The sequence below is a fragment of the Vigna umbellata genome, chromosome 1, assembly GCF_029865625.1.
Source record: "Vigna umbellata cultivar VRB3 chromosome 1, Vumbellata_1.0, whole genome shotgun sequence".
Classification (NCBI taxonomy): Eukaryota; Viridiplantae; Streptophyta; class Magnoliopsida; order Fabales; family Fabaceae; genus Vigna; species Vigna umbellata.
The window spans coordinates 99,109,031-99,126,762 of NC_142165.1; the positions used below are offsets into that span (position 1 = coordinate 99,109,031).

Below are 17,732 nucleotides of genomic sequence, written 5' to 3' on the forward strand. Positions count from 1 at the left end.
TTTGGACACAGAACACCCGAGAGTTAGCTAGCTAGGGATTCTACATATACATATGCTCTCTACAAACATACGCGTGATTCTCTTTTTCAAAGCAACATATTCTCTCTATAAGGCCAACTAATACACATCAATTACTCTTATATGCATATAACGACATGATTTACTGAACCATATAACACAAAAACCTAATTAGGAAACGGTTTAGATATTCTATACTTGATTTACTGAACCATATGCTTCTAGTTTTTGGTTCATCTGTGATAAACTAAGTCTGAGCTGCAAGTTCATATATATATCAGCTAGAAAGCTTGTGATATTAGTATATTCAGGTAGAAGAAACTCATTAATCTTATAGTATACACATTAATATTGTGAAACTAGGTAGCATAATTAGAGAAGAAATCAAACTAGTTATTACAATGTGAGTGATATGTATGTATATATATAAAGAGTTCTAATTGTGCTGTGTGCAAATCTCACTGGCATATGTCTGTGGTCCCTCTCTTTTTTTCCAGCTATAAGTTGAGTGGATGCTTTTATGAGGCTAAGTTGGTCCCTCATCTATAGCACAGCTATGGATCTATATCATCTAATACAACGATCAGAATCCAACAACATACATCATAACTTTTCAAAGTTTACCTGTGAGGCTTTATTTTTTATTTTTACTTTCTTCATATATACTTCTATCAGTAACTGCACTATTTATTTTGTCTCTTACTTTTCAGAATTCATTTTCTTAAATCCCAACAATCTTTTCTGAAACTAAAAAGGATATAATAAATTGTATCTGTAAAATTCTGTCAAGCATAAAAGCGATTAAAAGTGACAAAAGAGAAAAATGTAAAATATTGTTGTATGAAGATGGCGTAGCTCATAGCAAAATGCTAATAAATCGTGACATTATATATAGGAATCTTTCTCTTTCTCTCAAATAATATATTCTTTGCCATTCAATTAAAAAGGGACATGTGAACAAAGTTAAATAACTTAACTACTAAAAGAGTATACGTTAACTGGTCATGAAAAAGACTAAAAATAGGAACAAAGTAATTTGTAACATAGATTCAAAACATTTGTCCCCCTTCACGGTCTCTTTCCTGACCTAATTAACATTTGACATTTCAATAAATAAAAACTATAGCAATTATTTCCTATGTAATATAACATCGATTTTCATCCCTACTTTGCATTTTGCAAGTGTTTATATACATTTTAAATTTTAATACAAAATGTAAGAATTTAAGCTTAGGGAATTATGTATAGGTAACTTTAAATTCTGAAATAATGTAATTTAAATTTAGGAAAACGGGATTTTCTTTAAAAAGGCTTTGTAAAAGTTAATTTTAAATTATGGGTACGTAGTTAAGATTTGAAATCAAAGGTTCTAATTTAGAAAAGAGGAATTTAAATGTAATTACAGTTAGATTTTTTTTTTCATGTATACAAATTAAACACATATCAAAGAGTATAGAATAATTTATGCAACCCTTAACCAACAAAACTAGAATACTTCCACAATTAAAGTACCAGTTCAGAATTTTAAATTTTGACATAAAAATAAACTTTAACACAGACAAATATTATCGTAAAAAGGAACAATTAATCATTTCAAATTTTCAAAATATAATACATAAATAACAATGTCACGTATCATAAATAATAAAAATGATTAAAACGCCTTTACAATTAAAAAAAAATAGAACTGAAATTTATAATGCAAGAGACGATTAAAACTACATCGTATATATAGTTTCCTAACAATTTATGTTATAAATTTGTTTATTTTCTTAAATATGACAAGGAATTTAGTAAGTTTAATAAAAATAACGAATATCCCAAACAAAAAAATGTTAATTGCATTTAAAATATTGACCATACAAATTAAGAGCTCCATATTTTTGTGTCTACATTTTTAAGAAATTTTTGTTTAAAATGTATTGTTGCTGATGCTTTTTTTATTTATTATTAAAATAGAACTAAAAATAGTAAATGGATTAATAAAGGTACAATATTAAATATTTTTCCTAACTTTTCATTGTCAGTCCTGTTGGGCTAGCCGGCACAGGCAAACCTAAATTAGTCCGACACTGAAGCTATCTATGATTAATAACTATGAAAAACCTCTTGTATATGTATAAGATAATAACTAAGAGAAAACCTCTTATATATATATATATATATATATATAATATATATATATATATATTCTGTATTCAGTGTTTTAAATTTTAGTGAACTATTAATTTAGTCATCAAGTTAATTTAAAAAAAAGATATAAATATCTGATATTCACCTTCAAAAAGAATACAGAAAGTGTAAATTTTGCAGTCTTTTTGTAATTTTAAAGGAGTAACTAAGCGATAAACAGTTTGAAAAAAGTAATGTAATTAGAGTGGAAGTTTGAATAAGTTAATAATTAAGAGTTGAGTTTGATTAAGAGTGATTATTAATTAAGGCAGAGGCTAATATTAATTGCTGATGAGCATGTGGTGCAAAGAGATTGAGAAAGTCAAGAGAAGCAATGGTTGACGTGCCACTTGACAAGGATGCCACATGGTGAAGGTGAACTAATTCTTCTTCTTCTTATTATTATTATTAATTTTGACATTTACACCCATATGATGCTGTAAAATGCTAACCTTTTCTTTACAAAAATTCTCAATTCGATGCAACATTATTATTCCTTTGCAGCAAAAAAAAGGCTGAAGTCGAAACTTGAGGTCATCTGCTCCACTAGTTAACATTGAAGATTTGTACGAAGTTTCTACTTCTGCAGTCTCCTCCATTTCTTCTATGCTCAAAACCTTATATCCACACTTTCCTCTCTCACGTAAGTTCATCTTCTTATCTCACTACTCACACTCATGCTTCTAATCTTTTCACTCAAAACCTAACCATGCATGTCTCAATTTTTCCTCCAAACTCATCTTTCTGCCTTAGATTCACTTTCATAACACTATCAATTGACTCAGTAGAGTTCTCTTTGCCCTAGTTTTCGACCACTATAATTTCAGTGCTCTTGTACAATTGGTAAAGCTGATTTCAGTGTTGAACTTTTTACACTATCTTCTTGTTTCTTTCTGACCCATGATTTTGGCTCTCTAATTTTTTAATCTATTCTGGGATGTTTTCCAGTCAAGTAAGCAACAAGTTTAGCACATATAGTTTTGCTGTAAACGTATACTTAAAAACTGCGCAGTAAGAAAAAAAAAAGTTTTCTGATATTATAACTTTTTCCTTTCCTCTTGTTTATCAGATCGGGGTTAGTCGGTTGCAGTGCATGATATCGAAAAGGTTGATCTTATTGTATGATATTATCAAGAAGAAAATGATGAGATTATAAGAAACATGATGAATGAAAGTTCAAGTAAAGTTCAGCAAGGCAATCAACAAGAGGGCGAGAACATTAAAATTGAAAAGTTGTCAAAGGCAGCCTCCACCTCAAGATCATGGTCAGCATTCAGAAACCCAAGAATTGTACGAGTGTCTCGTTCTTTGGGAGGAAAAGATAGGCACAGCAAGGTTTGCACCATTAGGGGACTGAGGGACCGAAGGATTAGACTGTCTGTGCCAACAGCAATTCAGTTATATGATCTTCAAGACAAGCTTGGACTGAACCAACCTAGCAAGGTGGTAGATTGGTTGCTTGAAGTCACCAAATCTGATATTGATAAACTCCCACCACTTCAATTTCCTCACTGTTTTGCTCAGTTTCACCAACAAACTCCACTGTCAGGTACCTCTCAGTTCTCTCTTGGAAGCTTGTATGATGGTGTTAATTCCTCTTTTTTAAAGGATGGGGGAAACCAAAACCTCATGACAAAGTCAACAAGGTATTGGGATTTAGATTCTCAAAACCGTACGGAGTTAGCTGAAAGTGTCTCAACCTCCCAGAAGGGCAAGTTCTGGATCAAACCAAATGAACTAGAAAATCATCAAAATGGAATTGTTGGTGTTAGTACTCGCAATAGAGAAGAATCTTCAGCTCATTGTAAGGTCTTCCCCCTTGGGACTAATAGCTCTTATTTACCTGGTTTGTCAAACAATGCCATCACACATAACTCCTACCATCATTCTGAACCTTCAACTCTATCTTTATCCCACCTTGGAAGCCATGAATTATTTCCTTCCCATCCAAGCAGTGGCAGTAGTGTGCAATTTTCATCTTCTAATTTCTGTGGAGCATCTGGTCCCCAATTACTTTTTTGTCCACCTTCTGCTACACCATCTGCTTTTTACTCGGTGGAAAGCGATCCAAGACAATCCAACAGTGTTCAGATCTTTAGCTCAAGTTCCCAAGTCATGATGCCTCATCCTCTCATCCAATCTATTCATTCCACCACTTCACCTCTTAGACGCCTTCCAACATCTTTAAGTTCCAAGCTTTTTGATTCAGATAATAGCGATCGTAGCCAACAAGGTAAGGGCAGTACTCGTTCTTGAAGCTCCTCATCATCTCCCTTTCTGTCGCAAACGATGTCAACAACGCAAGCAAGATATAAGGGTACGTAGTATCCTTCCAGGATATTCTTCATATCAGTGTTCAACAGCTAAAGCACATGAATTAAATTTTCGCACTCAGCCGTGAGTCTTAATTTTGTAAGTATGGCAATGCTGGCTATACATATACAATATTTATATTTGAATTGAACTTTGTGGTTGCAACCTTTAGATACCTTGTTGATTTGATTAATCATTATGAATACGAGGTATAATAAAATATTCTGAATTAGTGCTCATGTGCTTATGTGTTAGATCTTTCATATGAATTTGTTGGAATGATTTAATCTAATAGTTTAAACTCTTAAATAACCGAGTGGGACGCGTTCGATCATTTTCATTATAGGTAGACTCTTGTTAACTAGACTTCAAGTCCAAATAGTTCTAGTGTTTTCGTTTAAACTTGAATTATTTTTTGGTTCGTGACACCATATACACAACCTTGAGTCATGTATATTAAATGGTTTAACTTTGGACAAAATAATCATAATGTAAATATTTTATCAAAACAAGGTAACCCCAAAACTGATCAGCCTCAAATGTTTTCTTGTGCAGACATCAGACTTTCTTATCTGATGACTTAATCTCTTAGATTGGATTATCTTTCATGTTATAAGTGATAATTGATGATTACGTTGAAAGTCAGATTAAGGTGTAATATATAAATACAAGTGAAGTCATCAGTGTACTATAAGAGAAAACTCGTGAAAGTGGGGTAGCCTTGTACTCCATCTTTCATTGACATATTATGCTTTATTCAAAATGCTATTATCCCATTTGAGTACAAAAGGAAGCTTAAAATGGTACTATTTTCACAGCTATCTAATTGAGATCACTGTGTACTGAGCATATGGTAATGTTTGTTTGAAAAGAGTACAATTGATTAATTATGAAGTCCAACATGCATACATAATTGATGTAGCCTGATCAACATATACACTGTTCTTACTTTTTTGAACTTTACGTGCTCTCACTCTCACACACTTGCATGCTGTCCTCTCATTTCAAACGGAAGCTATAGGAGTAATGGGGATTTTCGAAATGACTCCAAGTGTCTTGATGAGCAATATATTATTTTATTTGCCATTTAACGCTGCTGCTCTTGAACTTTTTTCTCCTAACATGTGTTGCTTTTTGCGGACGATCTGACCAAGGAAGTGTTGAACGACTCGGGGAAATCAATCCCAAGAACGCTTCTCTCACCTGTACACATCCATGCACTCATATTTAAGCTTTCTGCATAATTGCTATTTTCAGAATGTCAGATTTAAGCTGAGTGAAACCAAGACATGCGTATGATGCAAAAGGATCGCAACGGTTCGGCCTAACAGCCATAATAATTACCTCGTGAGAAGGTTTTGTGTTTTTTCTTTCATCATTTATAGTATTGCTTAAAAAATATCTACAACCAAAAAGCAAAATCTAAGAAACCCAGTTATAAAAGAACTTGTAGAACGAAGATTCTCACGAGTCTACAAATAGAGCAAAGTGTCTCTTCTCACGACACGAGTGATGGAGGAGATAATAGAATAAACAAAAATAACTAACTGAAACATTTTCGTCACAAAAGAATTTTCATCAATCGAAAAGGGAAAAGATATTAAGGGAGGAGGATACACTTTTCATTTCATTAGATAAATGTAGATTTTTGTCTATAAAGGGATACCGAACCTATTCATTCATACCTACAACTACCCTATAAAAATATATATATATTATTTATAACAGAATTTACGGATAAATATATGCATTTATTCATCATGGTTTACATTTATAAATTCTTTTTCTGATAAAAGTAAAATACGCATTTACGTTTTTTTTTTTCGTCTAGTGATACGGTTGCATAGTCTAAGATTATGTAGTTATGTTATCCCAACAAAAAAAAAAAGGTAAGTAGCAATGTAAGTAAATATATGCGTGTATGTACATTAAGTTTATGCGTTTAATTTCATCGTTTACATCATATACATGCAAGCGTGTGGTATGGTTGGTTAATTCATTGGTTTGTCATAAATATGTTATTGTTAATGGATGCATGTTTTGTTTTTTTTTTCTTTTTACTATCTAAATGGAAACAAATGAAAATGTTAGATAGTGTATACAGTATGTGATGTTATGATATTAAAAGCATTTGTAAGTCAAACGTCCTTCTTCAAAATAAAAGGATCTCTTAAAACGATTTCTTAAGAATAAAACATAAGGTTGGAAATATATGTTTCTTAAAACTATTAAACAACTTTAGCTTAAAATTAATATGGTAATTTAAAAGATAAAAAAAAGAAAAAAGAGAGAAGTAAAATGTGTGATTGTTTGCATGGTGCAGGAGCGAGGTTTGATAGAGAGAAAAAGTAGTGAAATAAGGTTGATAAAGAAATGTTAATAGAGAGGAGAAAGATATAAATAGTGAAGGGAAATAGGAAATCGAAAAGGGGTTCATCTTTGTAGCCTCTTTAACAGCATATTGATGAAGGCATGGAACTGATAGAAGCATGGTTGTAACACAAAGTGAAAAAGTGAGAAAATGTATTGGAATCTGCAGTTTTTCTGATGATGAAAAGGAAGCAACATCAAATCTGAAGCAGAGTACTGATCTTGAAAGCAGTCTCTCCTCTTCTGCCTGTAGACAATAATATATCACAAGATCCAAGATTGGGTTTTTAAAGCTCTCTCATCAAAGAAAAAAAGCCAAAATTTACATGGTGGTCCCAATTCTAAGCTTTTTATTACTATCAAAGAAATAAAGACGAAGCAGTTACATTTATGGATATGCCATTTTTTTTTCTTACAACAGTTACCACTGCCATGTGAAGTTTGGTGTGCCGCATTACCCTCCACTTACCATATTTTTTTTTATATATTATTGCAATTAATTACTGCACACCCTCATAATTAAAGCTTCCTCCATTAAAGTAAAAAAGTAAACAACAGACAGACCTAAATTATCAACTGCATTCTTCAACAGAATACTCACATGTTAGCTCACTAAATAATCTCAAGATGAAATATCAGAAAATCTTTTAGTTATCACAAAAGCTTTGGACATAGTAAAAGTTGTTTCGATTTTGATTGAAGAAAGTCAGTATAGTTGGTTTCGATGTAGACCTACATAATTAATTATCACACTATAATTTTACAAATCGTTCTCTTATATATTAGTGGTACACATGTTCATATTTTACTTTATTATCTTTTCTAAAAAAATTTACAGATTGTATATATAATTTTTTGTTTCCAGATTGTATTGCTTAATTTGTGCAACACTTAACCATTTGTGCTAACTTTAATGTTTTGAATAATTTTCGATAGAAAAATTGAGTTTCAAGCTCATTAGTTCTAGAGAATTTCCCTCGATTTAGTACACTCAGTGAATATATATATATATATATATATATATATATATATATATATATATATATAGGTTTAGTTTTGTGAGATACATGTCATTGCATGGTTGAAATTATGATATTAATTATATCATCTTGCTTAATAATAATGACAATTTAAATATTTGGTTAGGTTACTACCTCTAGACTTGCATACAAGTGACGTAATTTCACACTAATTAAGGATGTTAGTTAAGTTTATTTAATATTCTTGATTTCATAAAATAAAATATGTATTTTCTAAATTTTCCTAGTATTTATTGTGATGATTTCCATGCTTAAATTTGGTAGATGAAATTTCCTTATATTTAAGTATTGTTAGATATATTATCTCACATACATAGTTTTTACTGTATTTCAATAAGTATAATGACCACTTTTTTTAAAAGGGAGGAGATGTTTGTTTAACCTGTATTAATACAGAAATTTACAAGAATTAAATTTTAATTTAAAAATCTTTTAACAAATATCACGTATATTTTATTTTTTTGGTTTTGTCAAACTACCATGTTTGTTTTCCTTTTTTTAAATAAAATTAAGAAATACAAAAAAGAAAAGAATTTTTATAATGGTTTGTATCTATTATCACTAAGTTTAGGTCAAGTTATTGGTAAACTAATTAAAGTTTCACAAAGTCACATTACTAGTTCAACTCAAGTTTTCATTTAATTACCTCCAACTCATATTTCAAGTGGTGTTTACAATAAACAAGTCTTTACAAACTCAACTCACATTCTAATTATAAAAAAAAATCTAACAGTCTAAAACCTAAATCCTAAATCTTACAAGATTTTCAATTGACATTAATAAAACAAATTCCTCAGTTTAGAACGATGTGGGGTCCGATGTGTAAAATATATATGATTTACATTATAATTAAATTATAATTCTTGTATAAAGTTGCATTTATTTACCAAGTGTTACTGTATTTTGCTAACATCGATTGTTTAACAACTACTATAAACAATGTGTTATAGAATTTATATTTTGCAATAATGCCTTCTCTGAAAACATGTTTGCCAACTCGTTATTTATTTCAATCAAATTCAGCTTGCAAAAAAATCATGAATATATTGACAATCTATTCTAACCATAATAGCTTGAGAATGCATATTAATTAAATTCTACTATAATTGTAATAATAAAAATTTCAAACACAATTCATTTAATTTTATTCAAAGGAAAGATTTTCTTAGAAATTCGTTAACATATAAATTTAATTTCTAACCATTGCTAATTCATTAGCATTTACCATATTTACTAATTAGTAATTTTTTAAAATAAAATAAATTGACAGAAATAAAAACGTATTCTAATATATCCAATAATTTTATATTTTTAAGATTAAAAATAAATAAATATACATTTATCTTTTGGATATTCAAAATATCTTTTAAAAATAAAACCAGGAAGAAATTATAAACTGTAAACAGATATCTATATAAAATGATAAATTCTAACGATATTATTTCAATGGGTTAGAACTTCAAACAAAACATAAATTTATCTTAGTGGCATACATAAAGTTTTACTTTTCTCTTTATTCTTATAATTATACTAATAATGATAATAAAGAAATGAAGTGTATAATATTATAATAGGAATAATGTCATTTTGTAGCACTATAAGCATATATATATATAAAGGCTTGAATATAGAAGTGGTCCTATTTGTTGTTGTTGTTTTACTATTTTTTGTGTGGCATAGAAGTAGTTGTTGTATCTAACAAATTGACCATAATCCATATAGAGTTAGAAGAAAAAGGAAAAACAGAAGCATATAGGTAAGTTGCATACAGTTTATAGGCATGCAGATCAAAAGAGCACTCTTTGCCAACAAACAAATTTTCATTGTTGATTTTCATGAACATTGGATAGATAAGGGACCACTCATGCTACCTCCAATTCTTTCTTTTCTTCTTCAAATTATATCATTTTCTTTTCTTTATGCATTTTAACAAGTATTCAATGACATTTTAAATACTTCATTTTTCTGTTGTTTATTTATTTATTGCTGTTTCTTGGTTACCAAATACAAAGTGTAATTTGTAAACAGGCTAGAATATTTAATTTGTTTCTGGATCAGTGAACTCATTGACACATCCCATTTTTAAAACATTGCCAAATGTATTTTTTATATCTTAAACTGATAATTTTGGGTGTGTGTTTTTTTCATATTTCAGAAAAAGTAATTAGAAAATATAAAAATAGTTTCAAAATAAATGAGACGCAGGACTAATTTGGTGATTTTTTATTTATTTTTTAAATAAAAAAACATGTTTTACATTTTTTTTATGCATGAGGTTGAGAATCGGACTGGCGCAATAAGTGTGTTTGATTTCATTAAAAATTGAAGATGGAAAATAAGTAAAAAGCCCCCGGCGAGGATCGAACTCACGACCTTTCGCTTACGAAGCGAACGCACTACCACTATGCTACGGAGGCTGGTCGATATATAGGATTTGTATTAATAATTTTTATATTACTAATTAATCAAGGTAATAAGAGATTTCATTTCCCGTGTTTCTTGCTTTTTATTTCTCATTTTATATTATTGATGGAAACTATATATAAAGTAAAATTAGCCCAAATTTACCCCATGCTTCTTGCTTTTTATTTCTCATTTTATACTATTTTTTGCAAAACAGCAACATGTCTAAATTTATCAAATAAAATATAAGCACATTGATTTATTTGTCTTTCTCGGTCTATAGCCATTATCTTCTAATTTCTCTACTACCTACCCTTTTAATTAATTAATTTTATCTTTTCATTAACCGTTCAACTCCGAAGAAAGCTTGCAGCATAAGTTATTTTCAGTTCTAACCATTAAGTACAGAATTCAGTGAAGTTGATTCTATGCCTAAATTTTGCATATATGTCTTTGGATTGATGACTATGGACTATTGAATGTCACAAGTGCAATCCGGAACAGTATTCTGATTTCATGGCTTGGAATTTGGTATTCTTTTATTAGTGAAGGAGTTGTATCTATAATCTCTTATACTCTTCTTTCCAAATCTTCAAATCAATTTTATATCTCCCAAATATTAATGGGAGAGTTAAACCACAACCTCTTTTGCCCTCTTTTCTAACTTTTATCACTAACCTTATAGCTACTTTGGAATTTGGTACATCAATTCCTTTCTACAAGAATGTAGCAGATTTTACAGTAAAAAGGAGATGGACATTGAACCCTTTTGTTGGCCTACAATATGGATTCTTCAAGAGACATGTGCATGGCATTTGCCAGTTTTTTTCTCCACTTTCATTGAGGTATGCAACTTCAATATTTTTCTCCCAAGGAAATTGGTGAAGACAAACTCAATTTCAGAAGCCAAAGTTATAGCTGACACACAAGTTCCACCATCAATTTTTGAGAATACTTATGATGTAAATCCGTGTTAAAGTTACTTGCTTCACAGCTTAGCAAAAACAATCAAAGCTCTTAATCCTTAAACTTTCATGGATTTGATACAAAAAATATTATTTGTAAATGAACAAATGAAATGAACTACTTTCCAAATAGCTTGCTGTGCCTATTGTACGTCACTCCCAAACTTTCATCAATCACAAATTCATCAATTAAGTCCTTAAATATCTGTCTCTCAACATCCAACACAACCCCGGGTAATTCACCAGGGAAACCTGTCCAATTTTCCGAGTGACGCATCACATCTTCCCCTAGCATACTTTTCAGATCATCCCCTTCATCTTTGCTATCTGGTTTCACATATTTAAGTTTTTGTATCTCAAAGCATAGTTCTTTAAGAAGCTTCTGTGCAGTGACGAATTTCCTTGTAAGTCCATCCGGCTTGAACCATGGCTCACGAGAAGAGCCTAGCTTTGTACGAAGAATCTCATTCACAGTATCAAAGATGAGTTTCCTGTGCCACTTCTCCGTATTTGGCTTCCTGTAAGCAATTTTTCCATCGCTGCCCCCTTCTTTCGAAAGCAAACTACTTAACTTGGTTTGTTCCAACACAAGGAATAACTCAGGATTAATGGGATGACCTGATGAGTGATGTTGAAAGGTCAGCAGCTCAGAACTCAAAGCTCTCAGAAGTAGACCTGAAGCCAATAGTATCTCAGCAATGTATCTGTGGTCTGAGTTTGTATTTTCACAAAGGGAAGCTATGTAATCGATTCTAGTCTCATCGTGACTTGAGTTTAGCTGTCTAAGCTTTTCAATAAGGCGACCTATGCTTTGCAATTTCTTGTGGTTGATCTCTCTATATCTTGTATTGTTAAGGAAGAGGCCTTCTGCAGGGCTCCACTGATCTGTATGATAATTTTCTTTAGATTCTTGAGCGTTTTCAACTGCAGAATTTGAGCTTATAGGTAAATAGTCTATAGGAACGTACAAATCTTGCAAATTATATTAGACTATTACATGTGAAATATACACATTAAAATTCCTTTTCTAGTGAATACTTGCTTCAATTTTATCAGAAAATTAAGATTATGCCAGGAAGAAAACATAAAGCCTAAGACACCTTGAATGTGATGCTCATCGCACTTGCCTTTGAGAAAATTTGAACGTTACTTAATAAGGATGGCTACGAACCAGAAAAATCAGTGGCTCAAATACAGTTATGCATCATCATCATATCTAAGTGACAAATTACTTTGACGTCTTTGTAGGATATCAGCATGGTCAACTCTAGTTATGGTCAATGCATCACAAGAAAAGGATTTCTAATCTCTTACAGGAGGTAGCATTTCAGGTAGAAAAGGACTAAAATTTCTTTTAAACATAATGTTGTAATCAATCTTGAGGATGAACTGACTGACAAAGCCAGGAATTTGTCTTTTTTAATCTGACTATAAAACTCCGTTTTTTTTATTGTGATTTGGAAGACAGAAATATTACCTTTACGAGAATAGGATATATTCTTTACTGGGGATGGCATACCGAATTTGTATACTGAGACATCAACAACTGATCCGAGACTTGGATGATCTGAGGCGTGTGTTGTAAGTTCTGCAATTGACTCATCCTCATCCCACCTCGGAGTTGATTTCTGCAAAATTTAGTAAAAATTAGATATCGACTGATAATTGGAATATATTACTCCTAAAAGTTTTAATGTTCTCATTGAACTAATCAGAAATATTGAATGAAAAGAGATCATCGTAGTTCTAACCTTATGCATGGATCCTGAAACCAAATGCTCAACAGCCTTCCTAGATGGGCATTGGCTATCAACAACTTCAGCATCCATCTTTGAGTCGAAAGAGATACTGTCTGATTGCAGAGATACTTCATCCCACTGGCTACTTAAACTTCTTTGTTCATTGCTAGTCTCACTGAGTCTGTCATCACTGCTCTGTGAATTAGGGACTTTAGGTCTCAGTTTTTGACTGGGAGAACCTGAGTGTGTTGTCTGCTTACAGAACTGCCTTCTGGGATTATTTGAATCTGATGATGAGGTAAGAAGGCAAGATTGCTTCTCCGATGCTGACTTCTTCTGCTGCATTCTTGGGCTAGCAGATTCTGAACTCTTTACTGAGCTTGGACCATTTTCTTTTGGAAATTGTGTAGACCTTGGTAGGGATTGTGTTGATTTTCTAGTCTTGATACTATTCACTTTCTTTTCGCTAAAACTGGTAGAAGCATCCTTGGGACTTGTTCTAGGAGACCGGTCTTTGGCTATTTGACTGGAAGGTGTGCCTTTTTTACCATGTACATGTACACCATCACTCTGAAGTTTGTCGGAATCAGAAAGTTCATGAAATGGAAAGACTGAAGAAGCAAAAGGTCCACTTTTTTCAACATTTTTTGCTGGTTTCATGATCACTATTGGTGACTCTATAGCCACTGCAGAATCAGATTCCCAGGCTGTTTCCTGCCTCGTAGAATGCTGAATTGAGGTCGATTTTAGTTCATAGTCTCTTTTATTTCTAACAACATTTGAAGCTTGTTCTTCTTTTCTGCTCTCTAATAGACCCTTTACTTGCATTGTTTCTAATATCCGTTTGAGTGCTCTGAGATCCCTTCCAGATTGTTTAAATTCAAGATCCTTTAATCTATTCTCAATCTCACTATAAACTGAAGGAAATGAATCCGGGGTTCTTGCTGTAGGTTTTATGACCCTGGAAGTTAGTTTCTCAGAGCTTAGGTTCCCATCCGGCTGCTTCCATGGTGCAGGTTCAATGGGAAACCTTGTACTCAATATTGGTTTGACAACCAAATCAGGATTCTTCCACCGTGGGGAAGTCATCTCTTTCTCTTTCAATGGGAATTCAGGGAAATTAGAAACTGGAAGTGGTGTAACGAATCCATTTTTCCCAAACTGATTATTACCTTTACTTGAGTCAGTTTCACTCAAACTTGACTTGGTATCACAAGCCACATAGGACTCTGGCAATGCTTCCAAGCCCATTAACTTTGCTACAATACCAGGTGACCGTCTCTGAGATGCTGAACGCTGTTGTAGACTAGAAATGTTGTCAACTGAGGTGGAGGCGTCACCTGTATTGGAATTTCTTGAGAGGTTACTGAGTTTTGAATCAGAGCCGTTTGAGCGCCATGAACCTTCCCTACTGTCCAGTGAAAGTCTAGGAAGCTCTTTTAGCTTTTGTGGGCATTTCAAGGTATCATGCGAGTCAAAAGATACCTCACATGTTGTTCTTCCATCATAAGAAAACCGAGGAGCATCCTTTGAAATGGAATGCCAATGTCCATCTTTTACTTCATTTGATAGTCTAGGAAGTTCTTTAGCTTCAACATAATGCCGAGGTGTTTCTCTAAGTATAGCAAGGACTCGCAAGGACTCCTTTAGATCAATAGGAGTTTGCTTTCTATCAACAGATTTAGACATCTGAAATTGTCTAGGGGAATCCCTTTCTCTGCACAGTCCTCTGGCTTCCCTATATATACATTCCTTCACCACATCCCTCAGATCAAGGGATGGACATCCTAAATGGGGAGAGGTACTTGCTTGGTTCATGACTGGGTCCCTCATAGGAGTTTCAGGAAAACCAATCCGGTCAAAGGGAGCATCTGCTTCAGCTTTATAGTCCAAAGAGGACATGGATGATGAACAAGAGGAACAGAATGAGGTTCTCGATGATTCAGCTGAAATTTTGTGCTTATCACTCATACCCCTCATATCCTGCAACAAACTCACGAAATGGCCTAAGTTTAGTTCCATTCAATTAAACTTAATCAGCAAATGCTGAAACGATTTTCAGGAAGATAACAACCAATTCTCAGCCTTTTTACATCTGACACAAGTAGATAGTACAAATTTACTCGACCAAAAATTTGATCTGGTAGCGTAACTTCCATTCCTCAAATTGAAATATTATTCAAGAACTTGTGAAGCATAAACGGTATACAATTTGTGAAACATGTAAAGGAAGGTTCTTACAGCTGTTGATTGCGGCTGGTGTATGATATTAGAACCTGTTTCCAGACTGTCATAATTGAAGAGGGAATAACCTAAGACAAAAACAGAAACGTTAGATTCGAACACTCTAATGAAATAGATAAACAAGGCCAGGAACCAACACTGAGTGGTGCAAAGGTCATGAGCTAATTATTTTATGGAGACCTAATTTAGTAATATGTGCAAAGAATCGAATGAAGTTCAAAGGGACCAAGACAAACAAAACAAAAAAGAGTTGAAACCCAAGACTACGACATGAGACTAGTATCCTTGTGACAAATCAACCATTAAGAAACAGCACTGGTGATAAAACATATGAAACCGATGAAAGGAAAACAGAAAGAAAACAAAAAAAAGATCAACTTATGAAAGCCACGCTGACATAAAATAAATTTATAGAAACACGTGACTAGCAACTACCAAAGGATTACCTGTATGATGCCTCTTCTGGGTAATGTGGGGAGAGGAAATAATGTGATGACGATCAAAGAGTTGGAAAATCCCAGTCATGCATCCTATCTGCTTTTTTAAATCTGGGTTGTCATCTGCTAAAGAATGTAAGAACTTTGCTGCCATATCTACCTCTTCTCGAATTAAACTCGACCTCTCAACTACCACAATCAATTACAATTACTCCCTCTTCAAGAGCTTCATGATTTGTACTCCAAATCTACCAACACTACCAAGTGCAAACGAAGCTTGCAGAGTCAGTTAAGCAACAATAAGTATAACACAGAATCAGTATTTCAGACAGCTCAAAGGGTCCTTAGTCCTTACCTTCCGAAAAATCAATCCATTGGGCTTAAACCCTTTGCTCACTAAACTTTAGTACAGACACAGTTAATAAGACAACTACAAGTCAATGGAGCAATTCTCCAGGTCTATGTTTTGCAGTTCCATATGCAGCATTCACAAAGAGGTTGAGTTCCATCGTAGCTACACATAAAAAAAAGTAATATTTCTAAATTACAGGGCTACGGTAAATATTTCATGCCAAATATTCTCTAATTGATTTCATCAAATAATATAGATTTGGTTCCTTACAAAATAGAGTAAGTCTTGCCGACAGTACCGTCTTTCCTAAAATTTTCAATTAGAACTTGTAATATCCTCTGGGTATTGGTTTTACAAAAAATAAAGAAACAGGCAAATTAAAAAGAGCCAATGCTCCTTACATTTGCAGAAAAAAAAACGCAGTGGAACAAATACACACACAATAGCTTGAACCAACTAAATGAACTAGTTTCAGTATACAGTGCAAATGAATTTCTGCATATCCAAGAAGATGGTCTTAATGTTTCTCCTGAGAGAACAATTAGAGAATGGTGAAAATGGACACCCAATCTGGTCAGAGCTGGTCAGAAAGTCCATGTCTTTTGTTTTGGTTATATATTATATATAGCATTTTCATTGTAAGAAAGACAACAAAATTGAGAAAAGTTTAGTGGGTCAATTCAGTTGTCCTCCATACTGAGATACGACTGGCCATTTTTATTTCTCTTTCCTGACCAATTAGGTTAGGGGGACCATTTGCGTAAAAAAGATATATATTTTTTAAAGAATTTCAACTAAATACATTTTAAAAAAATATAAAACGAGTTTAATTCCATAATACATATTTTTTTTTCTTTTTTTAGCAAATTGTATGTTTCAACCCGTCTTAAATTACTTGATTCGAACTAGCTCAAAAAAGTAAATTTAAATTTAATTGAAAATTTTCATGTTAAAAAATCTATCTTTCTATTTGTGTAGATTACTTTTGTCCTATAATGAGTTTTTACTAATTCAATTATGTAAAAACTAAACTTTCTGATATTGTGTTTGTTGTTGATCTAATGTGTACCATTCCACCTGCATATATCAATATTGGTAATCTTATTTGTTAGTGAAAACCTATAAAGTTTATTTCGAAGAAACATTTGATGTCATGAAAAAAAAAATCTTTCGATGGAAAAAAAAAGAGTTAAATGCTATATCTTACAGTTAGATTAAGATACTGATAAAGGTATTTTCTTAAAAATGTATTTGTCACTCCTATAAACAATACTATTAAAACTTTGATATTTAATTCAACCAAACAGTGTTTTGGAATATCATGTTGTGTTTTAGCGAGATTCACTAAACATATCACTCCACTGAGTGTAAAATTCTTATAAAATTACTCACAAGTATCCAATTAAGCAGTTATGATATTGAGAGTTTTAGCATAATGACAAAATGTTAAGTGAGTGAATTAAAAAGAGAGTGATGTTTTAGGTTGATTATGGAGCTGGTAGGATTCTGAACTGATATGTAATAAACACAATAATATTTTAATCATATTCATTAAATATACTCTGAAAGTTGTGGTGTAGTAATTTATTCCCAAGATCCAAAGCTTGGACTTTCTTTCAAAGTATGTCAGCAAATGTTGTTTGATGCAAATCTTAATCTTTCAAAAGACAAAAGGTTAG

General features: G+C 32.3%; 2 protein-coding genes and 1 non-coding gene across 5 annotated transcripts; 1 reads left to right on the forward strand and 2 right to left on the reverse strand.

Moving 5' to 3' along the window:
• Positions 1-2,657: 2,657 nt before the first annotated feature.
• Positions 2,658-4,742, forward strand: TCP17 (TCP domain protein 17). Of its 2 annotated transcripts, none has more exons than XM_047304474.2 (2): positions 2,658-2,833; positions 3,260-4,742. In XM_047304474.2, exon 2 carries the CDS (start codon positions 3,352-3,354, stop codon positions 4,444-4,446), a length of 1,095 nt encoding a protein of 364 aa, XP_047160430.1. In that variant the 5' UTR covers positions 2,658-2,833; positions 3,260-3,351; the 3' UTR covers positions 4,447-4,742. The 2 variants fall into 2 exon arrangements, with proteins under 2 accessions (XP_047160430.1, XP_087961188.1); XM_088105062.1 differs by lacking the exon at positions 2,658-2,833 and adding an exon at positions 2,844-3,033.
• Positions 4,743-10,258: 5,516 nt separating this feature from the next.
• On the reverse strand, positions 10,259-10,330 carry TRNAT-CGU (transfer RNA threonine (anticodon CGU)). The gene has a single exon. It is a non-coding gene; the product is annotated as a tRNA-Thr (tRNA).
• Positions 10,331-11,311: 981 nt separating this feature from the next.
• On the reverse strand, positions 11,312-16,656 carry LOC124830690 (protein LONGIFOLIA 1-like). 2 transcript variants are annotated; one of them, XM_088105064.1, is made up of 7 exons: positions 16,455-16,656; positions 16,057-16,215; positions 15,711-15,958; positions 15,262-15,332; positions 13,033-15,003; positions 12,759-12,909; positions 11,312-12,205 (listed from the first exon to the last, which is right to left on the reverse strand). In XM_088105064.1, the coding sequence occupies exons 3-7, from the start codon at positions 15,853-15,855 to the stop codon at positions 11,400-11,402; spliced, it is 3,144 nt and encodes a 1,047-aa protein (XP_087961190.1). In that variant the 5' UTR covers positions 15,856-15,958; positions 16,057-16,215; positions 16,455-16,656; the 3' UTR covers positions 11,312-11,399. The 2 variants fall into 2 exon arrangements, with proteins under 2 accessions (XP_087961190.1, XP_087961189.1); XM_088105063.1 differs by having other exon boundaries at positions 16,324-16,656.
• Between the last annotated feature and the right edge of the window lie 1,076 nt (positions 16,657-17,732).